This window comes from Hemiscyllium ocellatum, chromosome 26, assembly GCF_020745735.1.
Source record: "Hemiscyllium ocellatum isolate sHemOce1 chromosome 26, sHemOce1.pat.X.cur, whole genome shotgun sequence".
In the NCBI taxonomy this organism is placed as follows: Eukaryota; Metazoa; Chordata; class Chondrichthyes; order Orectolobiformes; family Hemiscylliidae; genus Hemiscyllium; species Hemiscyllium ocellatum.
This window is the reverse complement of record NC_083426.1, coordinates 33,365,295-33,375,886: the sequence shown is the minus strand read 5'-3', so window position 1 is coordinate 33,375,886 and position 10,592 is coordinate 33,365,295. Positions and strand designations below refer to the sequence as shown.

Genomic DNA, 10,592 nt, shown 5'->3' with positions numbered 1-10,592 from the left:
AGAATTAGCTTCACCCTTACCTTGCCAGTAATCCTTCAGGCCATCATAAGTTAGTCTTGTACATTTTCTTGTCCCTCAATTTCTTATCCATAACCCTCTTATTAATATATTGCCTGAAGTGTCTGGGGAAAATATCATAAAATTACCTATTATCTTAAATGTCAATGCAGCAACTGTGGTGTGCTTGTCAGAATAAAACCTACCTATTTTCTCAGCGGTGCTTTGAGTCCTGAAAAATTGGTCCCAATTTTGGGAAGGAGTGTGGGAGGCTAAGGGCTCTTGTGGTGCGATGGTAGTTTCCTTTCGCCTCAGCTAGGTGAGCTGGGTCCAAGTCCCAGTTGCTCCAAAGGTGTGTCCCAACATCTCTGAAACAGGTTGATTGAGGAAATATTTTGTGGCAACAGGGAGGCTTTGCACAGGGAATGGCTCATCCTTCCCTGAAGAGGACAGGGTTGTTGCCACTCATCCAGGACAGGGGGCGCGAGTGGTCGCTGCGAGGGTCGGGCGGTGTGTTTACAGGAGACGGGGCTGTGGGAGCTCGGTTCCCTCTTGTCGGGTCTGTCCCCGGGAGGGAGAAGAAGCATCTTCCATCTCTCTCTCTCTCCTCCAGCTCTGGGTTGTGGAAGGAGAGGCCGGTCGAGGAGGAGCCGGAGCCGCCTTCTGGCTGAAGCAGCGGCCGTCGGGGTTTTGAAAAAAAATAAATAACTCATAAAAAGAGCCGTCAAACAGCAGCTGATCCACCACCCCCTCCTGTCACCCCACCCCCTTCACCCCCACCCTTTCATCACTTCCCTGCCCCTTCACCCTCCACATCAACTATCCCCAGCCTCCTAAAAAGCTTTAAAAAAAAGCCGAAGCAACGGGGGAGAAAGGAGGCAACGGGAAGATGTTGGCCCTCTTTAACAAGCTGCTGGACTGGTTCAAGTCCCTCTTCTGGAAGGAGGAGATGGAGCTGACCCTGGTGGGGTTGCAGTACTCGGGCAAGACGACGTTTGTCAATGTGATAGCGGTAAGAGAATTAGCAATAATAAAACAAAATGTCAACAGAGGGGCCTGCCCCATGGAAACCAGCCCATTTCAATTGTCCCGTGCTTGTATAACCATCCTTTCTACGCTTTTTGTTTTACATGTTAGAAATTAAAACGTCCCCTGGCAATTATTTTGAAACGAATTTGGCAATATCTTGCTTTCATGATTGATTTATTCCTCTCTTTATTTCGAAAAAAAGATGGTGCTTTAATTAAGAAAAAAACAATTCTGCGCATGATCCGCCCTTCCAGCTTTAACTTCCAGGCGAGTTTTTTTTTAACCCTTTATGGTCTGTCAGTATGTTCAGATAACATTGCCTTAATTGTTTGCAGCCTGGATCTGTTTTTTTTAATCCTTCTCATTGCTGAAGATGAATGTTATGGATTTTATGGGTTCCTTCTGGCATGAAATTCTTATCTCTGCAAACTGACAGTGGTGGAGTATTTGAAATATTTGAAAGATAATTCACACCGCATTGAGGGAGAGAATGTGTCCTGATTTGCCTCCTTTTAGGGTTGCCCCAAATTATTAAACACGTAAGTTTATCTTACGAATATACAACACAATCCAACCAAGTGACAATATCAACCAAGTCATTATTATTATGTTAACTTTTTAAAAATTTCTCATTTTAGTAATGGAATTTGTAGAATGTTCATTATAAAATGGATTTGCAGTGACACTAACTATAGCAAGTTGCAAAATACATTATTTTGTGATTATAAACAAAGCACTGGAGAAACTCTGGCAGAACACCACAACATTGTGGGGAAAGAAAATTAACACTTTTGTTCTGAAGAGGAATCACGTTGGATTTACAAAATTAATGTCAATTGTGATTATTGCCAATCTGTGCCCCTTCCTGCAAACATGCCCAAGTGCATTTCTTTTCCCTTGTCTATAGTACTGTTGAAATAGATTTGCAATATTTTCAGGATGTTTTTGCTATGCCTAATCACTTTTTAAAAAAACTTTGAATGTATGAGTTAACTGAATCAAAAGGAAAATCACTTTCTTGACAACTGAACTAATAATTTCAAACCATTACAACTGTCCCAGCATTGCTGTCATTCCAAATCCAAGTTTTGTTTTCAAATAAATTAGTATTTCCCTCACATGAGCACTGATTGCCCTTGCTGAAGCTGAATCTATACATAGCTTAAATGCTGATGTTGTGAAAGAGAAATTACAGTCTAGCCTGACTCTTTTTTTTTGTTTTGTATTTTTCCCCATACTTTAATATAGTTGAGAATGAGGATGAGACCTAATACCTTCCTATCTCAAGGCTAAATTATACATTGGCGTTGATATACATTCAACCCATCAGGAAAGCTCGCTGATGGGCAAGTCAGTCAGTTTTGGAATGGGGTACCATTGGATGCATTCTGCGACCAGAACTTAAAGATATTGGAATAAAATTACTTCCTTCCTGTAACTTTTGTTTATGAAAGTAAAATATGTAACACCAGGGCAGCATGGTGGCTTAATGATTATCACTGCTGCCTCACAGCACCAGGAACCTAGGTTCGTTTCCAACCTCTAGTGACTGTCTGTGTGGGCTCCCTCTGTTTTCTTCCCACAATCCAAAGATGTGCAGGTTAGGTGAATTGGCCATGCTAAATTGTCCGTCGAGTTCAGGGATGCGTAAGGTAGGGGAACGTAGAAATGAAAAGTGTGGTGCTGGAAAAGCACGGCAGGTCAGGCAGCATCTGAGGAGCAGGAGAGTGAAATGTTTTGAGCATAAGCCTTTCATCAGGAATGTGTTAGGGGGAGCTGGAAGGGGCCTGAGAGGTAAATGGGGTGGGGAGGAAGGGGGAGAGGGGAGTGTGGTTGGGAGAAGGTAGCTTGGAAGGTGGTATGTAGATGCAGGTGGGGAATGATGGTGATAGGTCAGAGCAAGGTCCTCGCTTTCTCCTGAGTAAGACGTAGCGTACGACGGTAGGGAATTGGGCCTGTGTGGGACATTCTTCGGAGCGTCGGTGTGGACTTGTTAGGCCAAATGGCCTGTTTCCACACTGTAGAGATCCTATTCTCAAATAGGATAGCTTCACTCAAATTTTGATATGAACAGCATATGGGTGAAGGGTTGCTCTTGTGGTCTGTTTTGTAAAGAGATTATCAATAATTTCCACTTTCCTTTAATTGAAGTGTACCTTTTGGAAGCCTTCAAGTATACTTGTGAACCAAACTTTAAAATATGAATAACAATCTTGTGCAGATGAAAGGTAATAAGTTTTATGTTGGCAATACTTCCCTTTATTACCCAGACACAAGACTACTTTTCACTTAATAGTTGATTTAATAATCAATCAAAATCTATTTATAATCTTGCACAAATGTAACTTTTGTGGTATTGGCTGTCTATGTATAAAATTTGAATTGAATATGCTACAATAAACTGTCGATGAAGGTTAGCTAAAAGTTTGATTTAGAGTAATCTGCAAATTATCTGTCATAATCATGTTAGTTGTGTCCTGGATCACATGTTTGGTGATTTTATACTTTCTAAAATCAGGTTCGCAGCTTTATGGGGAATAGACCCAGGTTTAAAGGTATTGTTAGTGTCATTGTTGTGAAAGTAAGGTCCTGATATTAGAAAATTTTAATTTGAAGTTGTTTTTGCATTTGAATCATCATTTTTAACATTTTAAATCTGCTGCCTGGTGACACTAACTGATTACAAAAGAACTGGAGGTCTCTGCTTGATCCCTAGTCTTTACTGCAGTGGTTGGTGATATGGATTGGCTTTGATATTCTTGGCTGGGAATGTCCAACAATCATAAGCCTGTGAAGCAGGGTGGAATAAGCTGTTGAAACATGCACATGCTGTGTTTTGTCTCTCTTTTTTTCCCTCCCCACCCCAAGCCAAGTAGCTTTAAAGAATTATAATCCAGCTTCTCTCACAGTGAGGCCACTTGGAAGACACACCAGATGGTTGCCTGTTCCTGTAAAATATGAGAAGCAGTTTTCAAGAAGTACTGCCATTTTATTTTTTTGTGATTTGCTTCAAACCAGCATACCATACTGATGTGTTGTACAGGGTGATATTTTACTTCTGTTTCAACTAGACGCAGCAGTGTTCCCTTTGTAATTCATTTGAATGCTTTTATCCTGAAAAGAAAAGTTTGTAGATTCTATGTTAGTCTCATTTTTTGAGAGAACTCTATGACTTTGCAAGGCTGACTAACAGCACCTGTAGAAAATGCAACATTCTAAGTACAAGCAAGCAATTTTGTCTTTCATTGACACCAATATTTTGTTCTGCTATAAGCCACGTAATTTAACTGAAAACCGTTGCTCGCTGCCCATACCCTTATGTTCCTCATTTTTAGGTAACTATTGATAAATGTCTTTTAAAAGTAGTTGGAGCTGTGGTGTTGACAATGTTATGGGATGGGCATGTAACAATTTTTGAACCTCTGATTTGCTTTTCTAACAATTTGAATTTGTTCTTTTTCATACTGTGCCTCACCTTTTCCTCTTATATACCCCCCCCAAAAAGTGGATACCCTGTCATAACCATTATAACAAAATCAGGAAGTGCTGGAGAAACCAATCAAGTTTGACAGCATCTGTAGAGAGAAAAGCAGAGTTGATGCTTTGAGGCAAGAGATTTTTTGTCAGAAAGTCATGGGACATAAAGTGTCAACTCTGTTTTTCTGTTTATAGGTATTGTCAATCCTGAGTTTCTCCTGCTCTTTGATTTTCTCTCAGATTTCCAGCATCTGCAGCTCTTCATTTTATTATTTGTAGTGTTGTGAACCTCTCTCAAATCACTTCAATCCTTTTTAACTCTTCACATGTTTACAGGAAGGTCTGAAGTGACTATAGAATGCTTATTACGTTCTCTACATTCCAAATATGAGATTACATGTTCACCCTGTATTATTGTCAATGCCAGGGCTCCAGCTATTTTTAAGAGATTAATCAATAGTTGCCTGAAAATGAGGAACATAAAGGTTTAGACAGCAAGCAGCAGCACCCATTTCAATTATGTGGGTCATGGTGGAACAAAATATTAGTGTCAGTTTAAGGACCGAAAATAGCTTGATTGTACTTCAAATATTGCATAATAAAAAATAAATTATTTACAAGAATTGTCATTTTCATAAGTCTGCGGCAGTAGACAGCTTGTCCACAGCAAATTCACAATACCAACTGAGATGAAAGACAGATATTTCTGCTTTTATGGTGATGAATAAATCTGTGCCTTAATACCAGGATAACTGCTGCCTTTTAAATTATGCTATGGGATATTTTGTAATACTTTAGAAGGAAGCAGGCCTTTCAAATCCAGTGATGGCCTCACACCAATGCAGTATTCCCTTTTGCTGTGTTGAAATGTTTGTCCAAATTCTGTGCTGAAGTCTGAGTGTGAGGTTGGACGCAACGATCTCAATGGTACAGAACTAATTTGATCTTTCAGTCTTGAATTGCATATTATGGTAAGCCTTCTTAAGCTTTTGTGGAATGTTATATTGTTTGAGACATTTGACTGAATTGCATGTCTTTTTGTTTAAACTTCCTCTCATCCACTACTTAACTATATCATGGAATACTTAATAGGGAATAATATTCATTTTGGGTGTAAAATTCTTTGCCAAAATCAATGCTTTTATTCAACTGCACTTGGAATATCCATTATCTTAGATTGGCTAATTGGTGTTTATTGTTGTGGTAATCTTTGTAACTGAAAATCCCAGTTGAAAGTTGAATGTTCCTTGTGCAAGGTGTCAGCAAAGTTGAGCAAAGGAAGAGAGAAGGCAAGCTTTATCAAATTAGCTGTCATCAAGTTTGATGTAGAATAACTGTTAGGTTGAACAAAGATTGTGCAAGTTCCAAGTTGTGAAAGAAAATACAACTATCAATTGGCTTGAGACATTCTCCAATTATTTCTTCCAGTATACAAGTCTATTTATCTTGAAGCTAAGCACTAACTGAAATTTAGCTAAACACATTTGTGCAATATTTGCTACAATGATTCATGTGACTCAAGTCATGTGAGCAGATACAAAGGTGAAGTACAATCTTTCCCACCACAAAAAGCTATTAAATTATCTGCAGTGTTTTTAAGAAAAAAAATGGTTGTTTGTATCTGACACCTATTTTATAGTGTACAAATTGTGTTTTAGGTTTCTGAGAATAGGTATTTGAACAATATTTGTTGTGTATAAGACAGAATAAACTTCAGCTTGTATACATTTATCCTTCCTTGACCTATTTAATCTATGTTCTGGATCAGTGGTGCTGGAAGAGCACAGCAGTTCAGTCAGCATCCAAAGTGCAGCGAAATCGACGTTTCGGGCAAAAGCCCTTCAGGAATAAAGGCAGTGAGCCTGAAGTGTGGAGAGATAAGCTAGAGGAGGGTGGGGGTGGGGAGAAAGTAGCATGGAGTACAATGGGTGAGTGGGGGGAGGGGATGAAGGTGATAGGTCAGGGAGGAGAGGGTAGAGTGGATAGGTGGAAAAGGAGCTGGGCAGGTTGGACAAGTCCAACCGTAACAAGGACAGAATGTCCCTGGTGTTCACCTACCAGCCTACACACCTTCGCATAAACCAAATCATCCGCCGACATTTCTGCCACCTCCAAAAACACCCCACCACCAGGGATATATTTCCCTCCCCACCCATTTCCGCCTTCCGCAAAGACTGTTCCCTCCGTGACTACCTGGTCAGGTCCACGCCCCCCTACAACCCACCCTCCCATCCTGGCACTTTTCCCTACCACCGCAGGAATTGTAAAACCTGTGCCCACACCCCCTCCCTCACTTTTATCCAAGGCCCTAAAGGAGCCTTCCACATCCATCAAAGTTTTACCTGCACATCCACTAATATCATTTATTGTATCTGTTGCTCCCAATGTGGTCTCCTCTACATTGGGGAGACTGGGTGCCTCCTAGCAGAGCGCTTTAGGGAACATCTCTGGGACACCCGCACCAATCAACCACACCGCCCCGTGGCCCAACATTTCAACTCCCCCTCCCACTCTGCCGTGGACATGGAGGTCCTGGGCTTCCTTCACCACCAGATGCCTGGAGGAAGAACGCCTCATCTTCCGCCTCGGAACACTTCAACCCCAGGGCATCAATGTGGACTTCAACAGTTTCCTCATTTCCCCATCCCCCACCTCACCCTAGTTCTAAACTTTCAGCTCAGCACTGTCCCCATGACTTGTCCGGACTTGTCCTACCTGCCCATCTCCTTTTCCACCTATCCACTCTACCCTCTCCTCCCTGACCTATCACCTTCATCCCCTCCCCCACTCACCCATTGTACTCCATGCTACTTTCTCCCCACCCCCACCCTCCTCTAGCTTATCTCTCCACGCTTCAGGCTCACTGCCTTTATTCCTGATGAAGGGCTTTTGCCCGAAACGTCGATTTCGCTACACTTTGGATGCTGACTGAACTGCTGTACTCTTCCAGCACCACTGATCCAGAACATAGATTAAATAGGTCAAGGAAGGATAAATGTATACAAGCTGAAGTTTATTCTATGTTCTGGATCAGTGGTGCTGGAAGAGCACAGCAGTTCAGTCAGCATCCAAAGTGTAGCGAAATCGACGTTTCGGGCAAAAGCCCTTCATCAGGAATAAAGGCAGTGAGCCTGAAGCGTGGAGAGATAAGCTAGAGGAGGGTGGGGGTGGGGAGAAAGTAGCATGGAGTACAATGGGTGAGTGGGGGAGGGGATGAAGGTGATAGGTCAGGGAGGAGAGGGTAGAGTGGATAGGTGGAAAAGGAGATGGGCAGGTAGGACAAGTCCGGACAAGTCATGGGGACAGTGCTGAGCTGAAAGTTTAGAACTAGGGTGAGGTGGGGGATGGGGAAATGAGGAAACTGTTGAAGTCCACATTGATGCCCTGGGGTTGAAGTGTTCCGAGGCGGAAGATGAGGCGTTCTTCCTCCAGGCATCTGGTGGTGAAGGAAGCCCAGGACCTCCATGTCCACGGCAGAGTGGGAGGGGGAGTTGAAATGTTGGGCCACGGGGCGGTGTGGTTGATTGGTGCGGGTGTCCCAGAGATGTTCCCTAAAGCGCTCTGCTAGGAGGCGCCCAGTCTCCCCAATGTAGAGGAGACCACATTGGGAGCAACAGATACAATAAATGATATTAGTGGATGTGCAGGTAAAACTTTGATGGATGTGGAAGGCTCCTTTAGGGCCTTGGATAAAAGTGAGGGAGGAGGTGTGGGCACAGGTTTTACAATTCCTGCAGTGGTAGGGGAAAGTGCCAGGATGGGAGGGTGGGTTGTAGGGGGGCGTGGACCTGACCAGGTAGTCACGGAGGGAACAGTCTTTGCGGAAGGCGGAAATGGGTGGGGAGGGAAATATATCCCTGGTGGTGGGGTGTTTTTGGAGGTGGCAGAAATGTCGGCGGATGATTTGGTTTATGCGAAGGTGTGTAGGCTGGTAGGTGAACACCAGGGACATTCTGTCCTTGTTACGGTTGGACTTGTCCAACCTGCCCAGCTCCTTTTCCACCTATCCACTCCACCCTCTCATCCCTGACCTATCACCTTCATCCCCTCCCCCACTCACCCATTGTACTCCATGCTACTTTCTCCCCACCCCATCCTCCTCTAGCTTATCTCTCCATGCTTTAGGCTCACTGCCTTTATTCCTGATGAAGGCTTTTGCCCGAAACGTTGATTTTGCTGCGCTTTGGATGCTGACTGAACTGCTGTGCTCTTCCAGCACCACTGATCCAGAATCTGGTTTCCAGCATCTGCAGTCATTGTTTTTACCTATTTAATCTATGCTACAATATGGTGTGATTTTTGAGTTTCTGGCTATCAGTCTGGAGCAGAGGAAAGCTTTGTTAATAAACAATGAATGAGTGGTGGCAGGGGAGAAAGACATTTTTATGGGCTCAGCTTGTGGAGAATAAAGGGAGAATTTGAATTTAGTAAAAAGTTGCAGCATCAGATTTACTACAATACAAATATGCAGTCATGGCAGGAAAATGAACTGGACCATTTGAATGTGTCTCACATAAAATTTAATTGCAGTACAATTGTGGTTCCTGATATCCCCTCTCTCAACAGCCATATAAACTCTTGAAGCAGGAAAGATTGGATTCCAAATGAAAAATAGACTACTACAGGGAAAAGAGAATTATGGGAAATTCCTCTTCAGCATCTGTCTGCTTTTAACCCTTACCAGCCATACCAAACAAAAGTTGTCACCCCCGAGTTTTGAAGTTTTATATTTGCCTCACTAGCTTTTAATTTTACCTATCCTTTTTGAAGTGCTTTCTAGGATCACCACTGAAGATTCAAGCTTTGAATTTAAGGTCATTTATTTGGAAGGATTGTGTGTTCTAGACATCTGCCGCCAGAAACAGGGACAAAAAATTATGGCCCAAGTACAGAACATTGTGGGATATAATTTGTCGTGTTCTAGTCGTTTAAATGCATCTCGTTATCCCCACATTTACTCCACCTCCTAGGTAACTTCCTGTCGAAGCCATACCATGTGTACTCTTTTTTTAAGTGTTGTCAAATGTTTTTCTGAAGTCTAGTGATCTCTCTAATTTTTTCCTACTGTGTGAGCCTCCCAGTTCTGTGCAAGGCAGCAACTTCTGCATTGTGATGCTGATCAGCATGCTTGGGGCCGTCAAGCTGTTGTATGGTTGTCCAGCTTGCTGAATGCTACTGAAGTCCCTAAAATAACATGCATACTCACTCCCTTAACTGCCATGTTGGTTATTTATTTGTGTACTGCTGTGGCAGTGTTTGAGACCTTTCTGTTGGTTGGATAAATTAGCTTGGAAGATGCATAAATGAAACATGATGGATCTGTCTAATTTTCCTCGCTGCTTATAGCAGTGGTAAACATTATCCCTAAAGCACCATTGCTGACCACAACCTAGTGAGAAACAGGCTGTCATCTTAGTAATCATAGAACAACAGAATCCCTTTGCTTTTGGAAGAATGAGGGATGACTTGATTCAAGTGTATACTATCCAGAATGGTTTTCATAAGGTAGACATGCAAAGGATATTTCATCTTGTGGGTCAGTCCAGAGTAAAGGAACACTGTTTTGAAAAGGAATGAGGAGTTATTTTTAGGGTTGTGGGGCTTTGGAGCTTTCTGTCTCAAAAGACAATGGAGGTAGGGTCATTGATTACTTTTAAGATGCAGATCGATAGATTTGTTGTTAGACAGGGAAAATCAAGGATTATCAGAGCCAAATGGGAATATGGAATTTAAAATGCAAGAAAATCAGCTATCCATGTATTGAACGGTAGCGTGGATTCGGGATCAAAGTGTTCTACTTCTGACTTATTTCATATGTTTGTTCAATGTTTTGGAAACTGTTTGTTCATAGACTGTGCTGCTGGCCCACTGTTAATTAGGCTGAGTTATGCAACAGTGCACGGCAAGTCCTTGCCTTGTACAATAATCTTATCTGGTATGACGCATGTCACCGTTAAGATGCTGTTGATGGACGATTCAGCAAAAAAGATTGTATTCCAGACTTGTTTTGAGTCAGAGGGGCCATTGTAATTTTTTTCAGGTGTACTTTTTTTCTTGAATTGTGTACAAGTTTTTTATTTGCGGAAGAA

General features: G+C 42.3%; 1 protein-coding gene across 1 annotated transcript in view; it reads left to right on the top strand.

The window, feature by feature from the left end:
- The first annotated feature begins 500 nt into the window (after positions 1–500).
- The window catches only part of LOC132828199 (ADP-ribosylation factor-like protein 8A), a 53,864-nt gene continuing 43,772 nt past the window's right edge, over positions 501–10,592 (top strand). Inside the window, exon 1 of the mRNA XM_060845140.1 lies at positions 501–1,009. Within this exon, the coding sequence (XP_060701123.1) occupies positions 887–1,009 (123 nt within the window). The 5' untranslated portion in view covers positions 501–886. The remainder of the gene's footprint in view (positions 1,010–10,592) is intronic.